This window comes from Physeter macrocephalus, chromosome 11 (genome assembly GCF_002837175.3).
Source record: "Physeter macrocephalus isolate SW-GA chromosome 11, ASM283717v5, whole genome shotgun sequence".
Classification (NCBI taxonomy): domain Eukaryota; kingdom Metazoa; phylum Chordata; class Mammalia; order Artiodactyla; family Physeteridae; genus Physeter; species Physeter macrocephalus.
The window spans coordinates 6752810-6766842 of record NC_041224.1 but is presented as its reverse complement, the minus strand read 5'-3'; the positions used below and the strand labels follow the sequence as shown (position 1 = coordinate 6766842).

Here is a 14033-nt window from a genome sequence, read left to right as displayed (position 1 = left end):
GGACACCGCCTGTATAGAAGAACACTGATGCCTGTTTGTTGGTTTCAGATGTGAAACCAAATAGCATGGCACATGGGCACACAACTTACTTGCTTCATGACAATTCTATTAATGAGTTTCCCATAATGCCCCAAGCACAGCTCATTATCGTTTCTGACCTAAAATTTAGATGGGAAACTATTTGGAAAACCAGTACAAATGCTACATCTGTATTCTGAGTAGCAAGAATAATAATTATATACCACAAACATTACAAACATGTGCTAAGTGCCAGGCCCATGACCTCACACTTTCCTATGGGCCTCACCTAACCTTCACAGCCATCTGGTGAAGGAGGCACTATTATCATCCCCATTTAACAGAGGAGAAAACTGGGGCCCAAAGCGGCTGAGTAATTCACCGTGAAGTCAGCTGGCTCAAGTGTGTATTTTCCAACACTATATTTGCTGCATAAACTGAAAGTTACTCTACAGGGAATGTAATGGAAATAATATTTCAATACATACCTATTCCCCACAGGGAGAAAGGAATTCTTAAAAGAGAAGTGAAGGAATATTGGCAATACCACATACTAGTAGAAAAAGGATTTTATTTTTGAAAACAGAAAAATTAACTAAATAATATTTTTAAATACAGTGTACTAATAGTTTCATATATTTGGCTTAGAATACCTAGAATGTAGTAACTGAAGTGTCTGCATTCATCTGTTTTAAAAACATGAACATTTTTGGAAATCAGTACCGATCTGTTTTTATTTATATGTGAATAAGAGTACTTTGAAGAATACAAAAATAAAGAGTACTATCAAATTCTGCAGCTTTATTGTATTCATTGCCTACGTATGTACATACCTAGAAGTCCTTCTAAATGATTTACACCCAGAGACTGATGCAGATTTCAACAATGGTTTGATTGTAAAACTGATTTTTCCCACTTGCTTTGTATATTTTATCTGAAGTATATTCCAATCTTCTTTCACCTGTTCCCATGGCTAGCGTTTTAATACAGTGCCACTGGCTTTCAGACTGAAAACATCGCAGAATGTCAGACCAGTTTAAGGGGCCCAATGAGAAGATCATGAAAAGAGAGACATCGGATGAAAGTGTGCTCTGCCAGAATTTCACACCATTCTTCCAGGCAGTCCAGTGATTATCTTATAGGATAAAACCAGTTCTGAAAGGAAAGGAGCAGCCATTATGCCTGAGTACTAACTGCTCTTTACCCATTGGTGGCTGTGGAATTTTCTGTACTGCTACTTTTTATGGATTCCAACAAGTTTTTAATTCTTTCACTTGAAGTCTTCTTTTTCTTCTTGGCCAGAGACATACTATTTGCTACAGAAGGTAGCAGCAGGGCTGCCAGCCCCCAGGGCTGATTATTTGATGGCGAAAGGCGATCTTTATCTTCCTGATGTAAAATCCAGGCACTTTCTCTGGCCAGATCTATAAATTTTTGCAGCTGACTTTGACTTACATTTTTGCTAATGTTGAGAGAAGTTTCAAAAGGATTCTGAATGTGCAGTGGAGAAGATTCAGGTTTGTTTTGTTCCCTTCCCTATAGATAATTACAAGGAAGAAAAAGATGTATAAATATATCAAGGGCTCAGATATAAAAACTGTTTGGTTTAATAAAACGTCAAAAATGCATAAAATACCAGCATTAACTTTACAGAGTAAAGAATTTCTTCCCCAAGGGGACTGGGTATATATGCATGTTATGAGTTAGCGTATATGTGTGTGTGTACTTCTGACTGATTTTTTTCCACCGTAGTTTTATGAATATTCTTTAGAGAAAAATAAATTAGGTTTATGAGCTATGGATGATGATGTCACTGCTCCGATGAGAGGTATCTGGACTGAGTCAACCAATAAAAGTATTTTTAAAATAACATAACATTTACCTAACAGAATAGAGCTGGGAAAGAAAAAAAAATATGAAAAAGAAAAATGGCAGAAAATAAGATACAGTTATGTTTGAAACTTGCTAAAAAAAACATACTTATTACAGTGGGAACAGAAGCACATAAAATCAGAAGCCTTAAATTAAATATAGTAATTAATGTTGCACAAGTATGAAATGAGAAAGGAAGAGAAGGAACAAAGGACTTTTCATTTAAAAACACTAGACGTTTCCCATCTACATTCCTAAAGATCCAACTTAAATAAGGCTCTGCCAGGTAAGATACAGAAATAAAAAGAAAAGCTAGAGCTATGAGTCACAGAAACATCAGTGATCCACTAGCCTATATAATCTTTTCCTTTTCCAAATGATACCACATGTATGACTCAGACACTGCGAAACCAGTAGTCAGGTCTCCAATGCGGGCAGCCCCTGTTAATTCCCTAACTCCTCTCAAGCCACTGCCCAGCAGGGTCCTGCCTGACCGTCATCTCTGAAGCTTAAGGGGTAAGGGTACAGAAAGGGTGAAGAACTCCCTATGTTCCGTGCCCTTTTCCTTCTAGACTGCAGTCCAGAGCTCTGTGCCTCTACCCTCTCCCAACCCCACACTTTCTTTCTTTTTTATTTGTTAAAAACAAGATCTCCATGAGCAGGATAAGGGTTAGGGAAGAATGAAAAAAGGAGAGTTGAAGAAACAAAAACAGAATATCTGAGTATGTGTTTTACGAAGCCAGTCTTCTAAGGGCTGTAACCCATCAGATACCCACATGCTGAGCAGAATAGACCCGGAGCGCCATCTCAAGTATTTCCCACGTGCAAACAAGTTTTGCTCAGGGTTTACTCTGATAGATTCTCTTTAGGGAAAATGTCTGTCATTCCAGCTACTCAGATGAACCCAAATCATAATTCACTTGCCTCAGTAATTTAAACCCTAAGGGCTCAAACTGAGGGAATCATTAAAATCTATCTTTGGGACTAGGTATTCTGTTTCTTTCATAGAAACCCAAATCCAGTTTAAAGAGAACTATATGTAAAATCATGCTTTCTAAAAAACTTTCAGAATATATTCCACATTTTGAAGGACACAGTATTAGCAGTAAGTGACACAAAGTTACTTGGCAAAGTGACGAAGGCAGATGTTGAAAAGAGCTGGCCTTTGCTCCTCCGGACACTAGATGACTGATCTTAGCCAAGTCATGTAGCTCCACTAGGGCGTCAGCTTTCTTATTACTCTCTATCACCAGAGGTGACATGCAATGACATTTGTTACAGTGCTTTGAAAACTAAACTCGTTAAATATTAGTGCAATAGAAGACCATACACGTAACAACCAAACGATGAAACAGTATTTACCTGTCGAATATTAATGGAATTTTTATTGAACGCAAAATTTCCAAAATATTCAAAAAATTCTTTCAGTAGTAATTCTGTAAGAAAATAAAACAAGGAAAATAATAAGAAAGTCTGTTTCAGTCCAAAGAGGAACAAAGAAAAAGAAAACACCTACCTAGTGTTTCTGCGTTTCCTGAAGGTTTAATTCTATTGAAGTCGCGAACAAATGTACAGTTGTGGCCTTCTATTAAACACTTATCTTCTGCATCTTAAATAAACAGAAATGAAAAATATTTAACATTCTATTTCAAAGATATTCCCTACTTCAGAAATCTATAATCACATAAATCAAAGTTATAGATAAATGTGTCCTATTATTAGTCAGTGTTTTTTATATATAGTATAGACAGTTAGTAGGATTAAAACTCCATTAAAAAAGATTTGAGAGCAATTTTACTTCGGTAAAATTAACTTCACATGTACTTTAGCAAACCAGAAGTGTCTAACACTTGATGATTCCTAATCTATCTTTTGAGGTCATCAGTTTTCTAGCTGAAAATGTAGACAGTTCCCATCTTTCACCAACTTAATTCTTGGCACTATCTTTGATCAATAATATTTAATTTAGATTTCCATTTTCATTCTTATCACCCTTTTGTGTGTTTACTTTCAACAGTTCATCCACGATACATACAAATTGAACGTTCTAAGAATTTTGAAAACCTTCCAGTAATTTCTAAGATGCAGGCCTCTAGAGTGACTGGGATTCAGTACCACACATTTAACAGCACAGTGGACTTAAACAATCACCTTTCCTAACAGTATTTACATCTTCAGAGGTAATCATTTCCCTAGTTATCAATAAATATACAGCTACCATGAAATCCCGCAACCATTTTAACCTACCTTCCACCGTACAACATGCAGGCAAACTCCCATGCTGAAAAGTCTAATCAACGGCCACCTAAAAACGGCTTTCGCCTTCCCTAACTCCAAGCTGGCGCTCCAGCCTTTCTGTTCCGTGCTCCATCGGCACTTGCCTGACTGCGCTATGACTGCGTGCATGCTGTCTGCTCCCTTACCCCGGTCTGGGGCTACAGAGGCCACTGTCCAATCAAGGCAGTGATGACCTTCCCTCCCCCGCTCCTATCCAGTCCACAACAACAGAGTCCAGCGTACAGCTGGCACATAACCAAGAATCTGAATGATCGCTGATATTTGACTTTGAGTGCTTATCTATAACAGCCAGAAAGAAATTTAGAAAGAGATAAACAAGGTTCCTTCAAACTTCTGTCTCCCCTTTTTTATGATTTTGGTTATTTTTTGGTTAAGACCTGAGTTACTGACTTAAGTATTCAAAACGCAGTCCAGATTCTACCATTTATTCTAGATTCTAAAACTAATTGCCATTAATTTTAGTAGCAAATTTTATGTACTCTACTATACAGCTGAAGAACTTATATACAGTTCCACTTCGATCTACTTTTTATGAGACCTGGGCATATGTTTTATTATTTCGAATTATCAACAGTTTATATTTTTTGTGACACAGGCCAGTCACATATATTGATGCTCTTTTAGCTGCTATGTCCTTTTTTTCCCCCCAGAAATATAATTCTAATAGAAAAATGAGATCCACATTAAAGTATTTCTAGGAATGTACAGTGATGAAAAACAGACTGTGTCTACGACTGCTGGTCTTCACTAAAAGAGTTTTTAACAAAGTAGTAAAACTTAAAGGACAAAAATTATCCTCTGATTTAAGATAGGGCCACTGTTGTTTTTTCAAAATCCGCAAGGCATTCAAACCTAAGAAACAACTCAGCTGTTCAAGTCTTCCCCTTTTTTCTCTCGCCCCTGTTCTTCTGCTATTAAACTATCACCCAAACAACACCCAATATAACAGCCACTAGACCCGTGCGGCCGTTAAAATTAAAAATGCAGTCCCTCGGTCACACTAACCGTATTTCAAGTGCCTGACAGCCACAGATAACAAGTGGCTGCCCTGATGTACAGCATGACCACAGAAAGTTCTACTGGACAGTGCTGCCATAGAGAAACGATTCTCAACCTACTCAGACATAAGATACCCTATTACTCTTCGTTAATTCCCGTGGCAATGACTTTCTTCTTAAATGTACTGTATGAAACACTGGCAACAATTCTTAACTAAACACAAACTTTCTCAGCTGTGGAAAAAATAGCCATGTAAGCACCTTAATTAACTCATAATAGAGTCCTTCCCCTTAAGTGAACTTAAAAACGTTATGAAAAAAATTAAGATTATGTATTTACTAAATTTGACTTTCTTGCTTCCTTTGCAAATCTTTAGCTTCTCAATGATTGGTACAGCAATTACTGTTTTTCAACATGATGCATATGACAAATGAAATTCACTGAGTAACATTCTCACACATACATATCCAGATTGATAAACGTACCCACATTTTCCAGGGAACTAATATTGAACTACCCTAACTCATAATCTGCCAGAGAGCTCACCACTGGTAAGAGTTCGCATATGTTGATAGATTACTAGGGGCTGCAGTAGAGATCATCATATCTATGCGGTTATATAATTATTTAGGTTAATCTTTCTGTTTGAAAGAGCCAAAATCAACACTGCACCAGCCACATGCATTTCTAACAAACAACCTGAAGTGGACAGGCATCTAAATAAGGGACATAACAACAGGCATCAAGTTTATATGAAAGCTGATTAATTTTTCTTTGGTAACAAATCCTTTATAATGTCCTACTTTTATAAGAAGAGTTTACTGGAATTAAACTTGAATGGCTACAGTTATATACCTAACTACGTTCAGCTTCCATTGTAACTATCAACAGCGCCAAGCCTTCCAGAATGCCATGGGTCAGCAGTAACTGACTGAGAGAAGCCAACAGGTGACAGGCGGCTCTGCTCTACTCCCTCGTGAGGCTGCCTCTTTCACACCTGGCGGTGGGGCGGGGGTAATGCACCCAGGCAGTTGCATTCTGCTTCCTTCTAGTCCACGCAGCCAGAGTGACTTTTGAAAATGCACATCCAAGGGATCGCCTCTCAAGTACCTGGATCTGACTCCGCGAAGACTCTGAGTGTCATGGCCATACCCCCCTTGAAAGCAGCTTTAACACCTCGTAGCTCACTCGACTCAGAATAATTCACACTTAGACGCTGTTCCTCACACATGTGCATCTGTAACACAGACTACTTACTATGAATCACCCGTGCTGATCTACAGACAAGGCCAAGTCCTTCCACGCCCCCCATCACGCCGCGGGCCTCAGTGACACTCAGCCCCTCTGGGCGGCAGCCTACACGCTGGTTCAGAGCACACGCTCTGGCGTAAGGATGGCAAGATAAACTCGGGCATCTACCTTTACCCCCTCCCAGAGCACCACTGAAATGACAGTAATATGACATAAAATCTTAAAAGTGGAGAAAAGAAGAGCCAAGAGCAACCAAAACCGTGGCGATGAAGAGGAGATGGAGGAGCAGCAACGACTTGGGCATCTGAAAACCCCGGGTCCTAAGCCAGCAGTAAAGAAAGCCAAGAAGAGACCAGATGTCTAGGCAGAGCTCCCAATGGCTCAGGAGCTGAAGCGCCAGGTCCAGCCTGGACACCTGACGGTGACAGAAGCACTGAGACCCCCCCACCCCCGACCCCAGGTCTCTTTCTGACGGAAAATGTCGCCTTTACCCTGGAGACGGCAGAAGAAAGAACCTCTAGGCTGGGAGATGCAAGACACAACTGAGGATGGGAAAATTGTTCTAAATGCAATAAATGGCATAACAAATGCCAAAGTTTCAGCATGCCAGCAGCCAGGCCTTTTCTGCCAGAAAAAAAGATCGAAAGAGTTCTTTCTGGGGAGCCTGAAGCCCCAGAGGAATGACCTGGAGATGGGGACTCTAAAGCCCCAGCGAACAGCCCTGCCGGGCCCTATATTGTGTGTCACAGCCAACAAGCTCCACCTGGGCTCAGAGACTCAGATCAGCTTTTTAGTTTCTAATTCAAACATGAGCAGAAATTCAAAGATTACCAGACACCCGAGGAAGGCCTCTAACATGAGACTAAACAAAATAAAATGAAAAACTATTTTTAAAAAACAGAGGCTAGGTAAAGAAGAATTAATGAACAGAATATTTGATGCTTCTATTTTGAGAAAAGATTTATTGAGATAACTCGGGGCAAGTTTGAGATTCAATTAATGTTAAGTACATGAAAAACTAAGCAAACAAAAATAAATAAGGAATATTAAAAACTATTAACTCCAAAAAATATAAAAAGTTGGGCAGGAAAGGAAATTAATTTTAGTTTACTCCATGGATCAGATATGAATAGTGCTTCCATAGTCACAACAGTGTAAAGAGTGCACAGTAAGATCATGCTATAGCTCTAGTCACAACGCGAGGGATGGAAAATACGTGTGTGTGTATGAGGGCCCCACAGGAGGAAGGGTTATTCCTCCTCTTCCATAAAGGGAAGTCACAGACGGTGCCCAACGCTAAAAAAACCCCGAAAATCAAGAAACAGCAATTCAGGATTTTATTTTGGAAATATGGTTTAAACTATTACACAGATCAGGTAAGAGTTAAAAGTGGTTGCCTGCAGTGAGAGACTGAAGGAGTGGAAGGCCCAGGCCCAGAGGGCGAGTCACAGTCACGAAGTCTGCAATATCCACGCGCGTCTGTAACTCTGATAGAGCTGCATTTTAAAGGCCACAGTCCTTTTCTTTTCTTTTTTTTTTTTTTTTTTGCAGTACGTGGGCCTCTCACTGTTGTGGCCTCTCTCGTTGCGGAGCACAGGTTCCGGACGCACAGGCTCAGCGGCCATGGCTCACGGGCCCAGCCGCTCCGCGGCATGTGGGATCTTCCCGGACCGGGGCACGAACCCGTGTCCCCTGCATCGGCAGGCGGACTCTCAACCACTGCGCCACCAGGGAAGCCCCACAGTCCTTTTCATCAGACACTATCAAGGGAGTGAAGGGAGCCAGTGTGCACATATCTGAGATACACAGATACGCATGTACATACAGAACACGTGACCAAGGACTCACATGCAGAATATGTAAAGAATTCCAGCGAATGAATTAGAAAATGACAGATAATCCAACAGAAAAATAAGCGAAAGACTTACAGAAACTTCACAAGAGATACCCAAATGGCTAAACACATATGTGTAGAGGTGCCCAATGTTATTAGTCACCGGGGAAAAGAAAATCAAAACGAACCGTGATGCCACGACACATGCAATTAGAAGAACTACCATAAAAAAAGATAATCCCAGGTGTTGGCAAAGACCAACAGCATTTATAACTTGCATATTGGGCCTGCGGGAGTTCACACTTTGGAAAACTGTTTGGCAGCGTCTCTACCAAAGCTCAATATGCCCGAAGCCTGAGACTCAGAAACTCTACTCCTCTGACACACTGGACAGAAACGAGTACCTGCGTTCAGTTCTCACCAAAAGAAATGTGCCGGAACAGTCACGCTAGCACTACCTCTCATAGTTCCAGACTACAAATTACTCAAATGTCCACCAAAACCAGAACTTAAAAAAGCTTTTGGAATATTCATATAACGGAATACTACACAGCAATGGAAATGAATGGTCCACAAATACACTAATAAGATGAATGAATCTCCTAAAGACAATGTTGAGAGGGAAAAGCCAGACACAGAAGAATATGTACTCTGTGATACCTTTTACATAAGAGACACGAACAGGTAAGATTCATCTACGCTGTCAGAAGAGACTGGGCTGGGGGAAGGTGTACAGTGACCAGAAAGGAGCGCAGCTGGTACTTCTAGGTGCTTTATCCAATCTGGGTGGCGGTTACAGAGGTGTGTTCAGTTTGCGAAAATCTACACACACACACACACACACACACACATGCACTTTGATGTGTATTATATTTCAGTTAGAAAAAAAAGTATAAGCTCTGAAAAGTGCTGGCATTTGAATTCTGGCTCTAGCATGTTCTAACTATGTGAACTTAGGAAATTGAGATGATGCATAAAATTTTTTAGCCAAGTGCCTGGCACTCAGTAAATTGTTACTGGGTCACAGAAAGCTAGCAAATAAAGCTCTCTTCTGTGCTGGGGTCTCCGCATCAAATTTGCTGAAATCACTACCCAGTCGTTTCATCCTCAAACCTTTAATTCATCATGGGAAAGAAAAGCAGGAATCCTAAACAAAAGAACTCTAATCAAACAACTGATTATAAGAGGAAGATGCTATATTAAACACAGAAGTAAATATAACAAAGGCAGCAAAGCCAAAATAAGGGCAGAAAACGCAAGAAAATAAGACACACGGGGGAAAGTAGTAGCGACTAAGAAAAGATAAAGAAACACAAATTCAAGAATAACCAAAACACGAAAGTTGCCATCATGCTCAGTACAAAACAACCTTCAACTTTAAAATGTTCATCCAATCATTTCAATCTATTTACTGAACTTCTCGAAGCCAGGGGCAGAAAATGCAGAGACGAATCAGACAGCCTGCCCTAGAAAAGCTTGGCCGAGGCCGGCAGGTAAAAGAACGACAATGATCTACCAGCTGTTACCATCCAGGTGCGCTCCAGGTACTCGGGAGCCGACAAGGCACTGCGCCTCCTGGGAGGGAGGGGGCAGAGAGAAGCCAGGAGAGACCTAACAAGCAAGTCTTTGGACTGGGCATGTCTTCTGTGCCTTGATCATGAGGACGTTCTCCAGGCAAGAAGAGAAGGCAGGAGGAAAAGGCCACCTCCGGCGAAGGCACAGAGATGTGCAGAAGTGCAGAAGGGCTGCAGCTCCCGATCTACACACAAGAGGGAAGGCACAAGAAGAGGAGGAAAACGAAGACCACGAAGGACCCGAAACACTGGCTAAGAAGTTTGGACTTCAACTTCTGGATTTCAAACAGCGGTTGACAAAGTCCTAGAAGTGCTAACAGGCGTTCCAGAAATTGACGCTGCCTTCTACTAACAAACAAACAAGCAGGCAGGCAATCGAGTAAACGGGGTCTTACTGTCTTCTTTGTGAAACCACACAAATGACAGGCTCTACTTGAATATCAAATGAGAGGCGCAGTTTAGAAGAAAAGGACTGTAACAGGACACAAGTCCCTCAGCTGCTTAATCATGGAGCACCCACGATGGCTTTATTATTTCACGATTTAACATTGTTTTTATTTTTAGCCATATACTCTTGAATGTACATCAGTATGCGACCACTGGTTAAAATCAGAAAGTATAAAAAACATGGATTCTGAAAAATTCTTAAATGAGTAGGAAAAAAATATTTTGATAAATTCTCCTCAAAATCATCCTCACCACATCCTTCATATACATTCCTCCACAAAAAATTCTTTTACAAGTTCAAGATTTCACTAGAACTTCAAAAACCAAAGATAAAAAAGTAGCAACAATGGTATCAAATTCGCTTTACATTTATTGCCAATTCACACGTATCTTGTGCTATGTGGAAAGAAGCGACTGAAATGGCCCCCAAATTTCTCTGACCGTGTTTAAAAACGAACATGAAGAATTTTCAACAACGAATTTGGTATTTTTAAGTAGAAAATGAAGGAATTCCCAAACTAGTTTTGTCCATTTTGACACCATAAGATGTGAATAAATTTAAATTTGGTTTAAAATAGATTTGGAATAAAAACTCAACATGTCATTTTTAACTCGTTCACAAATCATATTCTTTTTCTGAAACAATTAGTGGAAATTAAAAAAAAGATACTAGGAAATTACTGAAGGATTTCAAGAGAGAGAAGACTACAATTGGACGTGAATTTCCGAAGATCACTCTGTTAAGACTGGAGCAGTATAAACCTCCCCGGGCAGGGGTGCGAGGGGCCTGAGCGCGGCAGGGCGGCAGCACCTGTCAGACTGGAAGAGAACAATCACGATGTTAGGAGCAGTCAGCCCCCAACAGAAACCTGCCTCAATTCCTCCTCTTTTTCAGCTTCGACGCTTTCTTGGCTTCTGAACTCCAAAATTCCATGGTATTTCCCCAAAATGGTTTCTAGGAGAGCAGTCATAAGCATCAGGGCACACAGCAGGGATTGAACAGGAAGTGCTATTTCCAGGTTGCTTATTGGTGAGATCTACCCATGTTTTCTGTTTGTTTCTTACCTCTTTACTAGATTGAGTTACCTGAGAACATCGTCTGTGCCAAAAATCACACCTGACACAGAGCAAGTCACCAACAGATCTTTAGGGAATGAATGACACCAAACGAAGAGATGAGCACCGGCGCGGACAATGCCCTTTATCCCAACCTCAAAGATGAGACACAGGCTCACCACTCCACCTCCCTGAAAACTTGCTACTTTCCATTAACCTGCCACATGGAGCTTTTTTTAAAGCGTACTTTCAAGCTGTACCATCACTTACAGTGTTCACAGGAAAGAAGAGATTACTTCTAATTTGAATAATAAGGAAAAGCGGCATGGAAGAGAACTTAAAAGAATTTAGAGAAGAAAAGGCACATTCTAGGAAGAAAAACACACAGCATAAATGAAGGAGCTAAGAGGAAATGTTATGAACACGGTATTGGCTGAAACGTGGGAACACATGAAGAGAAATGGTGGGAGAAGAGGCTGGAAAAATGGGATGTGGCTACAGGTGAAAATCTTAAACACCAAGCTAAGTCAACTGCTTGAGGTTTATTCTGTAGGGAATAAAATTCCTTTAAGGTGATTTTAAACAGGGGCGATTCAGGGATGTACTTTAAAAGAATTATTTGGCAGCAAAAATATATAGGAGGGGGCAGAGGATGGAGTGCATACACACTTGGAGTAAATCCCTGAATTATCCTCCTTTTAGAATTTAAGACTGTAATACTTTAGTATCTCATCCAGCAGTCTATCAAAATTTCAATTTATTTAAAATATAAATTAAATAGTATACTAATTTTAAAACCATTTACCTATGATTCCTTATAAGCTTTAACCAAAAAAAAATTTAGGATCTCTGTAAAGCAATTATGATACAATAAAGACACTAAAACAAAACAAAACAAAAATCATGAAACAGTTTTTAGCATCTCTAAGAGAAATCTGGAAATAGCTTCAGCCTTGGAAAGCCATCTCTGAAGCTGGGATCCTATCAGAAGCTGCATCTGGGATATATTTTTTTCCAAGGTCATTCCAAGCTTGGTAAACCAAGGGAGAGGTTCCAACTGGCTCAGGAGATTGTAAACAACATTGCCAACTGACACAAGACAGAACTCTCAAAAAATTCTAAAGGCCTCAGCTTCACAAATCATCTGCTCTCATGACCCCTGGTGGACATTAAGAAAATTAAAAGCTCTTAAATTTTAGATTCATAAGGCTTTGAAAATACATGACCACCAAACACACACACATGGTTTTGATAACACATGGTAATTCTATCCATTCAAACATCAGCGAGAAAATAGATGCTTCTAGTCTCACCTGCAAGGGTTTTTAGGTAGTCTAGTGTTGGAAGAATAGGGGGTGATCTCCTCTGGAGAAAAAAGATGACCATCACGGTAAGGGAGAAATTTGTAATCCAAGCACCAGGAATACTACTCGTTAACGAATGTGCTCGAGCCCAGCATCGGATACTGAACACCAAGGCTCTCACTCGGGAGTCCAGGGCACCATATATATAAAGGAGTTCAGAACTCTTCAAGGCAATCCTTCAAAAGAGAAAAATAACAGGAATTTTCAAACCCCCAAATTATGATCCCAGAGTAGAATAAAACACATACCTGGGGACATATCTAAATATCTTACTCTAACTGAACATATTCAGAATAACAAGAGCAGATCATCAAAAGCATTACGTATTTGCAATATAAAATGTAACAAGAGCAGATCATCAAAAGCATTACGTATTTGCAATATAAAATGTAACGTGAATGGTTATACTTTCATTACCCTTAAAACATTCTTTTAACTGCTGACAACCACGATGCAGTTCTAAAGCTTAAAATTTTTAAATCCAAGTTCCTAAACATGACCTCATAAGTGAAATACTACCTAAGCACTCTTTATTAACTATCAGTAAAGACACCAGCACATCTGTAAATAAGACACTTCACACTTCAGTTGCACACCTGGATTATCTAGTCCTTTTTTTTTTTTTTTTTTTTGAGCTATCAGTTCATATGTTTATTTGTTGCACCCATTGCTTTTCCAGTGTTTTTAAGGGGCATTTAAGAACCCCTAGAGTAAATTGTCCAGGTATGAGTCTCTAAATTTAGATCAGAGAAGATAGAGACAAAATGAACAGAGTCAGCACCAGAATGTATTCGGGCTGTACGCATTCCAGCCCGATGGTTCTGCAGGTTAATTAAAATTTGAGCTGCAAGTTTATTTCTGATCTTCCTATCAGAAGTAGCTAGAAACGAAATGCGGTCATTTGTAGGATTTACACTGACCACAAGGAGAAACATGATAATTCTTCCAGGGTAAAGATTTCCTGATAATTGAATTTCAAAAACAATTTGATCTCATTGTAGATTATAGGTGAAATAACCTTACACTTTATCATCTAAATCAGGACACTTTAGAATGGGAAAGGGGGGTTATCTAGTCCTTTGACAGACAAGGAAAACATTCTACTTATTTTATCAAGAAAGTATAAATGTCTTAAAATTCAGCCAAAATTACTTAAGTTTAATATTTATAAAAACCACAATCCATTGGGGCTTCCCTGGTGGCGCAGCGGTTGCGCGTCCGCCTGCCGATGCAGGCGAACCGGGTTCGCGCCCCGGTCTGGGAGGATCCCACATGCCGCGGAGCGGCTGGGCCCGTGAGCCATGGCCGCTGAGCCTGCGC

General features: G+C 40.0%; 1 protein-coding gene across 2 annotated transcripts in view; it reads right to left on the bottom strand.

The window, feature by feature from the left end:
* Positions 1–804: 804 nt before the first annotated feature.
* MTPAP (mitochondrial poly(A) polymerase) overlaps positions 805–14033 on the bottom strand; it is a 30182-nt gene continuing 16953 nt past the window's right edge. For both annotated transcript variants that reach the window (XM_007102950.3, XM_028495165.2), the window contains 4 exons: positions 12663–12889; positions 3407–3499; positions 3253–3326; positions 805–1554 (listed from right to left, as the gene is read on the bottom strand). In XM_007102950.3, the coding sequence (XP_007103012.2) occupies positions 1219–1554; positions 3253–3326; positions 3407–3499; positions 12663–12889 (730 nt within the window). In that variant the 3' untranslated portion in view covers positions 805–1218. The remainder of the gene's footprint in view (positions 1555–3252; positions 3327–3406; positions 3500–12662; positions 12890–14033) is intronic.